Source organism: Eleutherodactylus coqui, chromosome 12, assembly GCF_035609145.1.
Source record: "Eleutherodactylus coqui strain aEleCoq1 chromosome 12, aEleCoq1.hap1, whole genome shotgun sequence".
NCBI classification, from domain to species: domain Eukaryota; kingdom Metazoa; phylum Chordata; class Amphibia; order Anura; family Eleutherodactylidae; genus Eleutherodactylus; species Eleutherodactylus coqui.
In genome coordinates this window covers 41233618-41250136 of record NC_089848.1, presented here as the reverse complement: position 1 = coordinate 41250136, position 16519 = coordinate 41233618, and the positions used below count along the sequence as shown (strand labels likewise).

The window sequence follows — 16519 nt, the reverse complement described above, 5'->3', positions numbered from 1 at the left end:
ATCCAGGGGAAAGCAAAAAAAAACCCAAGGAGGCAGAAGCAAATTAGCTCATTTTGTTGGGAAAATTCCTTCCCAACTCAATATTGGCAGTCAGAATAATCCCTGGATCAACGTTAGAGTCAGGTAGGAACTTTCAAAGGCCTCTCTCATACAGGGCATTTGCAAAAACGCTGTGTTTACAGCATTTTCAGCTGAAAACGCTGCCCATTCATTTCAATGGGAGACATACAGCTGAAAACGCCCAAGAATAGAACATGTAATGCTTTCAAAACGCAGCATTTTTCAATGCAGCATTTTCAGCCTTGTGTGAGCAGCCCCATTTAAACTAATGGGAGCGTTGTACAGCGTTTAGCACAGCGCTAAATGCTGTACAAAAATCCCTGTGTGAGAGAGGCCTAAGACCCAGATCAGCAACCTCGCTGGTTATTTAATGTCTATATCCTGTAATATCATCGCGCTCTAGAAAGGCATCTAGTCCCCTCTTAAATTCCTCAATGTTGCCATCACCACATCCTCAGGCAGAGAGTTCCATAGTCTCACTGCTCTTACAGTAAAGAACCCCTTCTGTGTTGGTGATGAAACCTGCTTTCCTCTAGACGTAGAGGATGCCCTCTTGTTACCGACGCAGTCCTGGGTATAAACAGATCATGGGAGAGATCCTTGTATTGTCCTTCAAAAAAGGATTCTTCTCTCCTCACATTCTAGCTACTTGATGGAAAGTGAACATCAGCCTATAGAAAGTTTTTTTGTTTTTTTTTAAATTTTAGGTAAAAGGTCCAAATTATGTGTTGATTCAGTTCTTAATATACATTTAATCACAAATATAGATCCGCGCCACCACACAAATGAACCGAAGTAAAGGGGATTTTTACTCACCTGGTGCACAGCGGGATTCTTCGTGAACGCAAAGAACCCGCTTGCACCGATGATCCCCGTTTGCCTGTAGAAATAAAGCTGTTTTCTTCTTGCAAAAAAAGGATCCCCAGTAATCCTTAAAGGAGATGCAGCAGTAGGAAAAAACCCCAGTGGGTGATAACACCCCACAATGGGGAAAATACAATCAGTAGAAGACAAAAAATCCTCCTGCGCTCTTTGTTTGGGGCTTTTTGCAATCCGAAATAGGGACTTCCAAATCACCAAAATATACAGTGAAGTATATTTTATTTATACAAAAAGAACTATAACAGTCTTGCAACGCGTTTCGACGCTATTCGGCAGCTATTTCCAGCTACTTCCACATTGACAGAGGGAAGGATAACATCTCATTACTGAGGGTCACAATTGGCAGACCCCAGCTGATCAACTATTGATAACTATCCTGGGGAAAGGCCATTAGTAGTTCAGTCCCATAGAACTCCTTTAAGTGCTGCAGCTCTTTTTTGATAAAGAGCTTAAAATCTTCTGTAAACATTGCAGGGTCTACCTCCTCTCCTCTTCCCCTTGCTGTTGAGGTCCCCCAGGGCTTGGTTCTCGACCCCCTCCTCTTCTCCATCTACATAGCCCCTATTGGACAAACCATCAGGAGATTTGACTTTCAGTACCATTTCTATGCTGACAAGACCCAGTTATACACCTCTTCCTGTGACATCACTGCACCTTTTCTTCAGAACATCACCTTACGGGAAGCCCAAGATGCCTACAAGAGGGGGACAGACAGACCTCTCCAAGCAGCCCCTACCTTCCAAATCGGGGATAAGCTATGGTTATTCACCAAAAATTTAGAGATTTATGTACCTTCTCTCATGTACAATCAATCTTGTAATATATCTGCATTGTTCCTTGTTTTACTACTGTAAAGCACATTTAAAGTAGCTGCCACTAGAGGTCTCTATTCCAGAATCTTTGCAAGCCACTACCTGTTGTTAGACATTTGGCTTCTCTAGTAACAGGGACATGATGACACTGCTAGTTACTACATGCAACAGAGGGGCAGGCATTTAGATGCTACCTTGCAGCTGATTTGAATAGAGCTTTGCAATGCAGCATGGAAAGTGCGGGAGAGGAAATCTTGGCGATTAGTACTAGCCGAATGGCTGGCTTAGGACAACCTCCCACCACCCCACCGTCTGCAACTGGACTGCAAAGAGCAGTAAAGAAAAAAAAATTAGGGAAACCGACATGGAAGACTGAATTCATAGAGCCCAAACTGGGTGCAAAGAGCCAATGATGATTCTGCACAGGGTGAAAAGAACTAACAAATAAATAAAAATCACAGGAAAAAGATAATGAGGATGTCTTACAAGGATACTAGATTACCTTTTTGACTCTAAAATTGCTAGACATGCAGCGTTCTAATATATTATTTCATGTCTTCTAGGTCCGCTATACAAAGTATGGGAGAAAAATCTTTTGAAAAGGTTTATAATTACCTCAAAAAGGCAAGGCAAAATAACACCAATGAAAAAGAAGTGAAGAGGCACCTGGAGACTCTTGTATCCCTGGCAAGCGAGTGTTTTTTGGTGGACCAGATTCTGTTCTTTGAAGAAGAGCTCTCAGCAGAATCATCAAGACAAGTCAGATTGTGATATGAATAGCCCCTGGGGGAAATAAGACACCTATAGGCATATCTTACTAAGATCTAGCTCAACATGTTCCAGATTCTACTGCAAATGACAGCTGCACGTCTTTTGCTGCCAGATATTCTTCCATTCACAGGAGAATTCAGAGGAAGGAACATATTTGAATGTCTAATATGTTGCTCTGGTTCACTGGATACAACAGTATTACATAACCCTACAGTTAGCTAATGTATGTTAGAAAGGTAATGGGTGTCTGTCGTATGCAGTGCAGCTACTGATTGTTGGGGGTTTATACTATGAGCTACTGATTGTCTGCTTTCTTTATGAACAGGGTCTATGAGATTAGAGAGAGAGTTAAGGTTTTTCATTGGCCTTTTTTTTGCTAGAAACAGTGCCACTCTTGTCCATGGGTTCCAACTGGTATTGCAACTTATCCCTATTCACTGGAATGAGACTGAGCTGTAGTACCAGCTCACAGACAAGTGATGCTGCTTGTGTTATTGCATCTGTATAGAACTTCATAGACTCTTGAATTTAAAGCGACTCCCCGATCCTGGGCAAAGAAAGATGGCTGCACGGCTTCTCTGACTACCTGATACACACTGTGCATTAACCCTTTCCAATCCACTGTCTGACATCTTCCTACATTCTGATTGAAGCTTGTACAGCTCCAATGTCAGAAGACGTCCAACAGGGTATTCTTACCGGCTATTGCCAGCCACTCCAATGTCAGAGTCTCTCTGGCGCACACACACTGGCTTCAGCCAGCAGATGGCACCATTGTATAACAGCAAAAAGACAAAGCCTTTTAGGAAACACTGAATACAAAATTGGATTTGAAAGGGTTAATATGCATCATCAGTCTTAGACACTGCATGCTGGTTAGATTAACCCATGCTGCTCACATGAGCTACACTGGACAGTCAGACCACTTAGACTAGGGGTGCATATTAATGTCATTGACGTTGTGCGGCCATCTTTATTTATCCAGGACTGGAAGGTCGCTTTTAATGTTTCACCCAAGTTGATGCTAGAGCTTTCTTTGAAGATATAAGAAAGAACCAGTGTACAGGTCAGCATTCCAATAGAAAGGAAGAAATACAATATATTGGTTGCTGCAATCCATAGTAGCATTTAGAAAAGCATTGTTGAAACTTTTTCAATTTCCACTTGGCTATTGTTTTACAATTCATTGTTCTAATCATCCTTGTTGAACAGTTGTTACATTGTGCCATTCATAACAGGAAGTGGAACCAGGGTGGCATTACTATGTTAGTCTGGTCCACATGGCCATGCCTTCAACTCTGCTGTTTGCCTTTTACCTGTTGCTGCAAAAGGTCCCAGTGACTTTGGCTGTTGGAAAATACCTCACTGGGGCCTTCCTCTCCATATTACTGTAATATTTCCTATGATATATGGACTGATTGTCCCCTGATTGGCCAATCAGCCATGGTGTGAGTATATTTTACCAAGTCACACCCATTCCTGGGTGTGGGTCATTCTGTAGTCTAGCAGTCTGTGTGAGGATGAGTGCTGTGCAGCTCTCTGTCTAGATCCAGATTGGAACTCCTGTTTGGTGTTGTTTGTTCCCCTCCATCCATAGGTGTGTGGACACCTGATTCCCCTCCGCCCATAGGTATGTGGACACCTGTTCTGATTGAATCCCCTTCTGTCTGTAGGTGTGCAGACACATGAATCCATGTCTTGTTTGGTGTGTGGGGTGATCATGCGACATCTGTGTGTCAAGTGCCTAAGGGGTTTATCTTACATATGTCTAGTTTTGTCCTTTTCCCTATTTTCCATCTAGGGACACGCTAAGTCCTTAGGTACAAGACACAGGGACGTTCTTGTTAGGACAATCACTCTTCATGTAGGCAGGTTTCTCTCCACCAAACGTTGTTATGAATAACTTTCCCTTTTATGTTTGTTGGTGTGGTCCATCATGGACGGTTATGTCTTGGTGTGAAGCCCTTTCTTATTGTGTGCAGGCCAAGTGGATGAGACCTGCATGAACTTAACAGTATAACAATCCCATAGTACAGAAATGTGATCACATACTTCAAGGTCAAATTAAACCAGTTTTCCCACCAGTATGTTTATGAACATTTGGTTAAAATGTGTTTAGATACACGTGGGATAAATAGTATAGTCTCCAGAATATCGCTCTAGTAATTTAATATTGGCGATAGAGGACTCTTTTTGATTACTCGTTATTACATATGGTTGACGTACATACTGTACAAAAGATTCTAAATGGGTATCTGTAGTCTAGCATATCTAATCCTCACCTAGGGAGGACGGATGATTTTCATATTGAAGTCCGATATGCACAAACTTTCTTCCTTTGAATTCAGAGTTTAGGGAATTATTTATGCTTTTCCGTAATTACAGTTTCCAAAAATATATGGCCTTTGGAAAACCTTGTTAGAAAGTCATAAATATAAAAAGAGAAAAACAAACACGGCGCTCAGGAACAGACCTCACAGACAATATGGGGAAGGGTTGGTAATTCACTAACAAACATATGCACTTACCAAGAGGGTGGGAGGGGGAGAAAAACTTTTCACACCCTTGCAACCCCAGGACGTCCAGGATGGCTCTGATTCAGTAAACGAAGCTGGAAACTTCAAAATCCATGTGCCAGAGCCTTATCGGTCTCTCAACATATTTTAGGGAAACAATAAAACAAATCTCCTTCCTCGGGAGATCATATATATTAAAAATGTGCAGTGGAGATTATTGAACAGCTTACCTCCTTTTCTTTAGAGACCCTTAATGTAAGGCGCCATATTCCTCCACAAGCCCACTCACATAACAGCAAATCAACCTGATCACGTGACTTGGCAGAGGAGCAAGCAAGAAGAAGAACATCCCATATAGTCAACTGACTGAATTCATAGAAATTGCTCCCTAGAACATTGCCTGGATAACCAACTGCTGACAGTCAGTGAATGTTTTCGGAGGAAAGGCTACCCTAGAAAGCTATTCCCTGTTCCAAATAAAAATGGAGACACAGAATGACTGTCTACAGCCTAAGACTAATACAAATCTAAATCAGAAGGATGATTTCTCAACGCCATTTATCACAAAATCTAATGTGCATCATAACGATATTAAGCAAGTTCTTAAAGGGGTTGTCCCGCGCCGAAACGGTTTTTTTTTTTTCAATAGCCCCCCCCCCCCCCGTTCGGCGCGAGACAAACCTGATGCAGGGGTTAAAAAAGAAAACCGGATAGTGCTTACCTGAATCCCCGCGCTCCGGTGACTTCTTACTTACCTGGTGAAGATGGCCGCCGGGATCTTCACCCTCGGTGGACCGCAGGTCTTCTGTGCGGTCCATTGCCGATTCCAGCCTCCTGATTGGCTGGAATCGGCACGTGACGGGGCGGAGCTACGAGGAGCCACTCTCCGGCACGAGCGGCCCCATTCAGAAAAGAAGACCGGACTGCGCAAGCGCGTCTAATCCGGCGATTAGACGCTGAAAATTAGACGGCACCATGGAGACGGGGACGCTAGCAACGGAGCAGGTAAGTGAATAACTTCTGTATGGCTCATAATTAATGCACGATGTACATTACAAAGTGCATTAATATGGCCATACAGAAGTGTATAACCCCACTTTGTTTCGCGGGACAACCCCTTTAAGAAACACTGGCCTATACTACTGGAAGACCGAATTTTGAGGATAACTAAAGGCAATGTTAAACTAACCTATAAAAGAGATCCCACTCTTAAGAATAGATTAGCTCCCTCATATCCTAAAAACAAATGGAAAACTTGTATTGAATACACCAACCCAACCCCTAGCCTACCATTAAGATTGCAAATCCTGCATCTCTTAAATATCAGGTTGCTCGCTGTAGGTGTTGCTTGTCTATTGGGGATAATGTTAAAAGGGTCACTACTAACTCCACTGGCGAATACATTTTTAAGGATCACATGACCGGTGGATCGAAATCAGTGGTGTATCTGCTACAGTGCTCATGCGGGTTACAATATATTGGTCGGATCATCCATGCCCTTAAAGAACGTCTTAACAAACATCAATCCAATATCTACCATGGCTTTATGCAACATAGTGTTCTCCGCCATTTCAAATTAATATATGTGGGGTGGGGGGACGACCCAAGTGGCCTGGCAGTGATCCCACTGGAAATTGTGAGAGGGTCTTATAAACCACTTTGCATAAGAGAGATATTTTATATCTGTCGTTTGGGGTCTTTGGCTCCCACTGGCCTTAATGAAGTCTTGGAAAATTTGGGTTAGGTTTATCCTTTTAGTCAAAAATGATGTACATATACATATTATATTTATTTATATGTTTTATATATTTTTTTTTATTTGGAGTAGTTGCCTTTAATCTAATTTTATTCACCAGAAGTACTTAGGAAGTTTAGCTAATAGTACTCTAAGGCAGGATACTTAATTTAATGATCTGGGATCAATGGAAATTGAGTCTAACCAGTTAACATTATTCCATATGAAAGTGGCGATGATATCTACATATGCTATGTACTTCTGTAAAGCCATCTAATAATCCCAGTCATTTTTTTCTTCTGGGGATAGGTTTTTATCATCACCATTATTACTTTTTTCCATCAAAATCAAATTTCTATTAATATCAAGATTTTATAAGGTAGGTGCAAACATATCAGGTTTAGTGAACCCCTTCTTAGGGATTATCTTCTGGGATCTTATTTTATACCAACTTTTAATGTAAATATGCAGTATTTATCTAAGGATAAGTCATCAATATTTTTTACCTGGAAAACCCCTTTAATCAGATCCCTTTTTTGCCTATTACATAATATTTCTCTTTACTTCGGTCTATATTGTAACCAAATGTCTGGAAGGTTACATGTATATGCCCACAGATAGTTGAAAAACTGAGCCATTTTATAACAAATGATATGAAAGTACAGCATCAGTGTGATTAACTGTGCACAAATAAAATATTATACTTATTTTACTGCATGAACTCCCATTAAATGTGAAATACTTTACGACATGGTGATATGTTGTCAAGAATTCCCCGATCAGTTCATCTGTTAGGCTGGCTTCACACGGGTGTATTTGTGCTTAATATGCAGACAATAGAACCCACTGGGTTCTTTACATTTTTGTATATTTAATGTGCATTTTGGGTCACATGAAAAAAATAGGACATGTTCTATTTTTCTGTGTATTTGCGCACCAAAAGTCTCCATAGAAGTCAATGGGGGTGCGCAAATGCGTGTGCAATGCACAAGGAGATGGATGAAACACTGCATAATTGTGCTGCTGAAAGAACACATCTGGAACCCATTAGCCATTTCAATCGGTGTGTCTTTGTTTGCTTCACCCAAATGACAATGCCTTGTGGGCGCAAAAAGTATGGAAAAATACCATGGGTTCACAATTAAGCCTTCTTATATCATGTTAAACAGCTTAAAGAGGTGAAGTATCTTCAGAGAGATCATTAAATTATACTGCTTAAATGGCCATTCAGCTTCTGAAGGATGTTTTTGACCTCTGAATTGCTAACTAGGTCAAATATCAATGTAAATCATTTTCCTAGGGGATGTATAAGCCTTAACATGTTTGGATGTCACAAAGGCCTTTCTTTTGCCAAATAGTCTAAGGGTATGTTCACACGGGTATTATGTACATGTGGCGGAGCCTCAAATTTCTATTGTAGATTTGTATTAGGCTGCCTGTCCACGGGCGATGATCTGCTTGCGATAATCACCTGCGGATCACACTCTGTAAAGCTTTCCATAGGATTACTATGGAAAGTGCAGCATCGGCGTCCACGAGCTGAGAATTATAGTGATTCTCCGCTCGCGGGATTTAAATCGCAGCATGCTGCGATTGCCTCGATTCTCTGAGCTGAGCCTATCTATTAGTTAGGCTCATCTCGGAGACCTGTCAGTGCTCCCCCCCCCCCCTTCCTCCCCTGTGGTGGAATATCGCTAGCGATATTCTGCCTCGGCAATGGACAGGGGGCCTTAACAGCTGTTGTAGATCTTCACGCAGATTAGCCTTACTGGCCCTGTCCTTGGCACTTTCTATCCAGTTTAAAAGACTGATTGATAGCAAAAAATTTCAGCTGCCCTGTGAGGAGATGTTTGGGCAGGCGCAGATCATTCACTTCATTAATACCCTATGTGGGTGGTCAGGGTCGGATTTTAACCTTTTCCAATCCAATTTGTATCCTGGTTTTCCTAGGGGGCTTATTCTTTTTCTGACTTATACAACGGCGCTATATGTTGGCTAAAGCCAGTAGTGCATGAGGTGACACGTAGGATAGGCTCCGACAGCAGAAAGGCTGGCAATATACAGTAAGAGAACCCCAACGGATGTCTTCCAACATCAGAGCTGTACAGACTTAAAGGGGTTGTCTCGTGGCAAACATCAAAATTTTACATTAGCCCATTCCCCCTGTCACCCCCCTGGCATAAAATAGCATTTTAAAGCGGTTTTTAAACCGCTTGCTACTCACCGATGTGATGAAAGATGAACTTATAAAATTCTTCTCCCAAGATGGCCGCCGGTCCTTTCCCAGGGATGCACTGCGGTTTTCTCCCATGGTGCACCATGGGCTCTGTGCGTTCCATTGCCGATTCCAGCCTCCTGATTGGCTGGGATCGGCACACGTGATGGGGTGGAGCTACGCAATGACGCGTAGAAGGGGGCGGAGCCAGGACGCCGCTCGTGCCCGGACCGACCAGAAGGAGAAGACCCTTCTGCGCAAGCGCGTTTAAAGAAGCAAGAAGACCCCGAAATTAGACGGAGCCATGGCGACGGGGACGCTAGCAACGGAGCAGGTAAGTGTATAACTTCTGTATGGCTCATATTTAATGTACGATGTATATTACAAAGTGCATTAATATGGCCATACAGAAGTGTATAACCCCACTTGCTTTCGTGAGACAACCCCTTTAAATCATAATGTCTACAGACGTCAGACAGTGGATTGGAAAGGGTAACTCCAACTACTTTTGAGATCAGATGCTGGATAGATCCCTAGTAAAGGGGTATTATCTCCCTTCTCTACTCAATATTTAACAGCTCTCCCTTGGAGGGAAAACTTGCCTATATGATTAAGTGGGGCAGAACCTTAATATGACCTTATCTGAATCGAGGTGGCAACATTGCTACACCACTTTATCTGAAGGGAGCCATCAGGTAAGCCTGCGGAAACTTCCTTCAAAAATTCTTTACACACCTTAATATGGTTCCAGCTACACTTTATGCTATGTTACTGACTTCCTTCTCCCTATGTTTGCAAGGGTGCCAATCCAAGGGCAACCATCTACATATATGATGGTTGTCTAATAGTGTCTTCATTGGGGGATCAATTGGTGGGTTTGATCTCTAGGGTCCTGAACTTTTCAGTTTCCTAAAACACACAGCATTTTGCTACTAGGAAATAAACCCCCTAGGATTAAAGGACAAGTGAATAAATTAGTCCAATATACATTTACATGGCAGCTAGAATACATATTACAGCTCAATGGAAATCTTCCACTTTTCCTATATTGGCAGTCAAGGGTAGAGTATCTTGAATGTTACTATATGAAAAACTATATGCCATTAGGTAGGTATTTCAGAAAACATGGAAGCCATGGTCGTGCTATCTGCGATTCGCACAGGGGGTGGGGTTTACTTCACGATGCATGTATCATCATTATTCACTTAACTCTCTACACATTGGGTGTGCTTATTCCCTTGACTAGCTGAAATACTTCTTTCTTTCTTATGTGTTCTTTTCTATATGTTACGTTTATTTCAGTGGTCACATTTTTGACTAATGAAAATACGCTCATTATAAAGAAAAATCAAGCACCTAGTAGGAGTTGTCAGAATCTAATGAAACTTTCTCTGTGTGAAAGTAATGTTGATATCAGTAAGTTATTACAATTTTGGAGCAAAAGGATAATTTATTGTTGAAAACGGAACACTTGAAGGGAGGCTCTTGTACCCTGTTGTACCACCTCTAGTTTGGATACAAGATGTAACATAGTAACATAGTATGTTAGGCCGAAAGGAGACATTATCCATCTAGTTCAGCCTGTTTCCACCCATTCTTGTTGATCCAGAGGAAGGCAAAAAAATCCCCAATCAGGCAGAAGTCAATTTACCCCATGTGGGGAAAATTGAGGGAAAAATTCCTTCCCAACTCCATAATGGCAGTCAGAAGAATCCCTGTTTCAACATGATACAGGCAGGCAAGGAGGCTCTAGTACCCTGTTGGGCCGCCCATAGCTTAGATGCAAGATGTGATACAGCCGGGCCTGGAGCCATACAGGTTCTGCATGGTATCCTGCAGCGTATCGGCCACATTTCCTGTAACTGAGCTTCTAGCTCATGCAAACACATAGCTTTCATAGTTCTACCACTACTAGAGATGACTGATTGTCAGATGCATCTTCCCATCACCTCCCAGACCATCACACTAGCAGTGGGGGCAGTGTACCACTCTACAGCTAAGCAAGATGGAGGCACTCATGCATAGGTCTCCAAACATGAACATGGCCGTTGTCAGTGCTCAAACTAAACCTGGATTTGTCACTGAAGACAACTTGATTCCACTCTGTAGCAGTCTAGTTTCCTTGTACACCACTGCAAACGGAAGAGACAGTGGGTGAGTTTCAGAGGCAGTACATGTAATGGGCACTTTGAGACCAAATGTTCTGCAGCAAAGCACCTGCAAATGGTTTCAACAGACAAAGGGGTCTGTAACGATGGTGCCACCTGTCTCTGGATGGCAGGCAACAGTTGGAACTGCTCATGCTTGTCAGATGATCAGACTATTCTCTCTATCGGTGGTCTGTTGAGGGCACCTTGAGCCCGTCCGCCTTGTGTGTGCATTCTCACACATGCACTGCTCTCAACGCCTTCCAACAGTCTGGTCAGAAAGGCCCAGGTGGCAGGTAATACGATCATTCAGCTTCTCGCATTCCAATAATGCGCCCCCTCTCTTCGATTGAGTCATAGAGGCATTTAGTGGTCAACAAGCTCTACACAAGTGTAAAAAAAGGTCACTACACACAAGGGGCCTCTGTAATCCTTTCTATAGGCCAAGGGTGGAACCACTTTTAGGACCTCAGGTGGCAAGAACGTTCATCTAATTTTTTTTTTTACAAACAGTGTACTATGTTACTTGAAATCTGAGTGCCTTCACTTATTTTGCATATTTCATTGCTAGACTGCAATTGTAAAGCTGTTCCATTATTATTATTGTTGCACTTGAGCTATTGAGTTGTACTGCTGTCCATTTTGCCCCCTGCATGGGGAAAACAGGCACTGTTCTGTGAAATTGGTAATGGTTATTCAATAACTACAAGACTGAAGGAAAGGAAGCTATGAAAGAGATCTCAGCCTCATTTATTATCCCCTGTGTTTCCGTCTTGGTTACATCTCTATTCAGTTTTCTGCGCAGAAGATGGAAGGCTGGGATGGAGTTTGTGCTGGATTGAAAAGGTTTTACACCACAAATTTGTCTTGAAACTTTCAAATTTTACACAAAAGCAATGACCTTTATGCCTTATTCACACGGGCTACAAAATCGTGCGACTTGCATGCATGTATGTGAAGCTCATGGTTTCCAATGGGTTTATTCACATGAGATGTTTCGTAACCTGAAAGAACCCATTGGAAACCATGGGCTTCACATACATGTGTTTTTGTAGTGCTACAAAGTCGTGCAAATTTGTAGCCCATCTGAATAAGGCCTATATATAATGGCTTCAAAATGCATAACGGTTTGTATACATGATTAACTGGTCTTTTTTCATAATGGGCACCTATCAGATTACCAATGCTACAAAAACTCTGCAGTTTACTTTAAAATGAGATTTTTACTACTTGTTCATTGTTAACCAGCCAGTTCCAAAATTGTGTGCTAACTAGTTTCATAATATATCTTTATAACCACTGGAGTTCCATTTTCTGATACACAGTTTTAAACTCAGTCATTAAAACCTAAATAGGGATTGTAGTAAGAATTAAGATAACTGAGGTGCCATGGGGAAACGATGGACTGCCAATAGCATCGGCATGTCAGACATTACTAGACTGGGCCTGACATTCACTAGTCAGTAAGCTCTAATGTGAACAGTAAAATAAAGCGTTATGAATATCGGACTACACAAACTTTACAAAGCTAGACCATCAATCAGAAGTAAAGTGCAAACAGAGAGAAAGCTGCAAAAGACAATCAATGCATACATTTACGCTTATTACACCTGCTGAAGTTACTCAAAGCACTCAATAACTGCAACTACCTGGAAGTTTACCTTAGGGGTACATATTTATTTGTTTCCTTAGACTGTATAAAATAAGAATATATCAAAAGAAATGGCTTGTACAGCAACAAGGCCAATTAGAGATTCAGAGGGTCAGTTTATCAAAGCCTTTTAGTCCGTTATACCTAGTCAATAGAATCTGTATCAAAGTCAATGAGCATGCTGTGGTTGTTTTTCTGCTTAGATTTAGTAGATCAATGACTTTCATGAATAAGACATGAAACCAGATCATTATATGGTTAAAGATATTAAAGTTAAGCTGAAATTGTTCTGTGCAAGATATATGTACATATTCTACTATAATATGTTGAATACTGTACTTATATTATCATAAAGTGAAGGTGGTTGCATAGAATTAGATATATTGTCTATGAGGAGTGCTACTTTTATCCATGGGATATGTCTTGCATTCTACCTCAAGGGGTTTGTTCCATCTAAAACGTGTAGTTCTTATAAAAACTTATTTTCAAAGCCCAACATGCTTTGCATATGGTGATTTTTGTTCTGGTGTTTTTCCCATCAGCTTCTCTAAAAGATTTGAAAAATGCTAGAAGAAAGGAAGGAAACTAGAAGGAAGACTGTAGAGGATTTGGCAACTGAGCCGACAAATAGGTGGTTAAGCAAGTTTTGAACCGGCGACCATAATCTTTCGACCTCTGGACAGGTCCACCAGATGTAAACCATATCCCCCATTTCTTGGGATCATTCAAAGCATAATGGGGAGGAAGATGGGTAAAGGTGGTGCAATCTCTGGGGTACTAAATATGTTCTATGCAAAATTTTAAGTCAAGTTTCCATAAGAGAGACTTGGTGGCTGCCCTTGGAGATCATAGAGCAGCAGTGCTGCCATCTTTCAGTAGTCATGTCCATCTGTACATCCGCCTCTACTCATAAACAGGAGCTTCTCCCTGGGTGGAGGTTGATTTAGTGTATAGTTAACAAATGAGAAGATACCCCTCTGGGATGGGTTTTTGGCACAGATAGACTCATATGAGGTGGGCTTGAGGAGCGTACAATGGGGGGATAGGGAATGGACAAAGTGAAATACTTGATTACCTCACAGATATTCTTGCATAGGTGGTTTAAATGTAGCTAAAAAGTGTTGTATAGTGTAGAGTTTTTACTTATTGCAGAACTGGCATAGAGTGGTTATCTAGTTGCACCTCCACCCTTTGAAAAGGAGTAGCTCCAGGCTTGATGGAAACTGTGGGTTAGGTATTATTGGTAGCATTGGAGAGATCCTATAGGACAGATTATACAGAACAGGAGGGAATAATATTGAGTGGACTCAATAGTTGTAGTCCTGGTGGAAGAGACTCCGCGGACTAGGTTCAAAATGCTATCGTGTGTGTATGAATATGTTTTTTCTCAGTCTACTCATAGGGGGCCATTTAGGTCAACAAAACATACTGCCCATTGAACTAATCAGGCTGATTTGTAGTATTTGACTAGATTGGGCACTGACAGACACAAAGTGTTGTCATATGCTATAGAGAAGCCAATTGGAAACCAACAGAAAAAAATGCCGTTCTCCGAGCATGCTGTGTTTTGAAATGCCAAGGGCAAAAAAAGCAAGGAAAAGCTGCTACCAAAACTCCACAAATAAAGTCACATAGTTTGTACTGTGCCTAGTATTTCACTATAGACTTTAAAGTAATATCTGGCTGCAGCATTTCTTTAACCTAAGATACTAAAAATAACCCTGTTCAAAATTCTTTGTATGAAATCAACCTTGGAGTATATACCTACAGGACTGAATTGCTACTGATGTTCTGCAGTGGAAAATCTGCAGATTCTGCTATTTCTACAATAGCAAAAAAATGTACAAAATGACAAAATGGTGGGTTTCTGTCATGGTTTCAGTAAGGAAATTCTGCAGCTATAGCGTAGCTTTCATCCTTTGCATAGCAAAGGCTGAGAGAGCAGAGAAAGCCAAGGTCACAAGGAGCAATATGCCGTCAGATCTATGTCAGAAGCAGCAGGACTGCCAGCTATGTGAAAGAGTTACACAGATTCTACAGCAGCAAAACTGTGGAGAATTTTTAATAAAGACTATTTAGAAAGTTAATGCTTCTCATTTAACCCAAAAAGCTCTACTTTAGTCTCGTCCATCCATAAAATATTGTTCGAATAGCCTAATGGCTTGTCCAGGTGATCTTTAGCAAACTGCAGACAGGCACACTGTTCATTTTGGAGAGCAGCAGCTTTCTCCTTGCAATCTAGTAATGCACACCATTGTTGTTCAGTGTCCTCCTAATTGTGAACTCACAAACATTAACATAAGCTAATGCGAGAAAGGCCTTTAGTTGCTTAGAAGTTACCTTGGATTCCTTTGTGACCTTATGGACTATTATAAGTCTTGCTTTTGGCGCGATCTTTGTTGGTCGACCACTTCTGATGAGGGTAATAATGCTCTTGAATTATCTCCATGTGTACACAATCTCTCTGATTGTGAATTGGTGGAGTCCAAACTCTTCAGAGATGGTTTTGTAACCTTTTTCAGCCTTCTTCTCAGGTTCTCAGCAATCTCCTTTGTTTGTGCCATGATACACTTCCACAAAATGTGTTGTGAAGATCAGACTCTGAGAGATTTCTGTTCTTTAGGCTGCATTCCCACGAACGTATATCGGCTCGGTTTTCATGCCGAGCCAATATACGTCATCCTCATCTGCAGGGGGGGGGGGGATGGAAGAGCCTGGAGCAGGAACTGAGCTCCCGCCCCCTCTCTGCCTCCTCTCCGCCCCTATGCACTATTTGCAATGAAAGGAGGCGGTACGGGGGTGGGGCTAAGTTGCGAGAATTAGCCCCGCCCCCGCTCCGCCTCTCCCTATTGCAAATAGTGCAGAGGGGCGGAGAGGAGGCAGAGAGGGGGCAGGAGCTCAGTTCCTGCTCCTGGCTCTTCCATCCCCCCCCCCCCTTGCAGATGAGGACGACGTATATCGGCTCGGCGTGAAAACTGAGCCGATATACGTTCGTGGGAATGCACCCTTAAACAGGTTGTCCAATCACATCTGATTATACATTGATTGAAAACACATGACTCGTTTTTGGTCACCTCGTCTCCAAGAAAAAATTTAATAAAAAGCGATCCAACATTTGTGTGTACTTCAAAATTAGCCCTCACACAACTATGTTGACGAAAAAATAAAAAAAGTTACGACTGTCAGAAAATGGCAGCAGAAAATAATTCAAAAAAATAAAATGTGTAGGGAAGAATTAAAATAGTATATAAATTTGGTATTCTAGCAATCGTATCGACCCATAGAATAAAGTTATGTCATTTTTGCTGCAGTGTGCACACCGTAGAAACCAGACCCCCCCCCCCCTCTCCACCCTCCAAAGATGTCATTTTTTAAAAATTTCACTCCACTTAGAATTTTTTTAAAGTGTTTCAGTACATTATATGATACATTACATAGTACCATTAAAAAATACAACTTGCTCCGGAAAAAAACAAGCCCTAAAACAGCTGGATGGGTAGATAAAAGATTTTTTAAAAATAGGTAGGTAAAGGCAAAAAAAAGAGTGGGGTGGTGTAAGGGCCGCACCCTTAAGGGGTTAAGCAGTTTACTTGATAAATATTTGGTTTTGAGGGCCAGACCTCACAGTTTAAGAAAAAATCTAAGGTCATTGTCCAAGGCCCCTTCAGATCAGTGAGCAGCTATGATCTTGTACACCAATGGGCATTATTAAATACTGCAATGCAAAAAT

The 16519-nt window shown here is 41.6% G+C and overlaps 1 protein-coding gene across 2 annotated transcripts in view; it reads left to right on the top strand.

The window, feature by feature from the left end:
- The window catches only part of NEK11 (NIMA related kinase 11), a 329721-nt gene that overhangs the window by 285989 nt on the left and 27213 nt on the right, over positions 1-16519 (top strand). The window contains exon 16 of one of the 2 annotated variants that reach the window (XM_066584626.1): positions 2318-5661. The exons of the other annotated variant lie outside the window; for it this stretch is intronic. Coding sequence (XP_066440723.1) covers positions 2318-2525 — 208 coding nt within the window. The 3' untranslated portion in view covers positions 2526-5661. Of the gene's footprint in view, positions 1-2317; positions 5662-16519 lie in introns of those variants that run through there. 2 annotated transcript variants of the gene reach the window in all.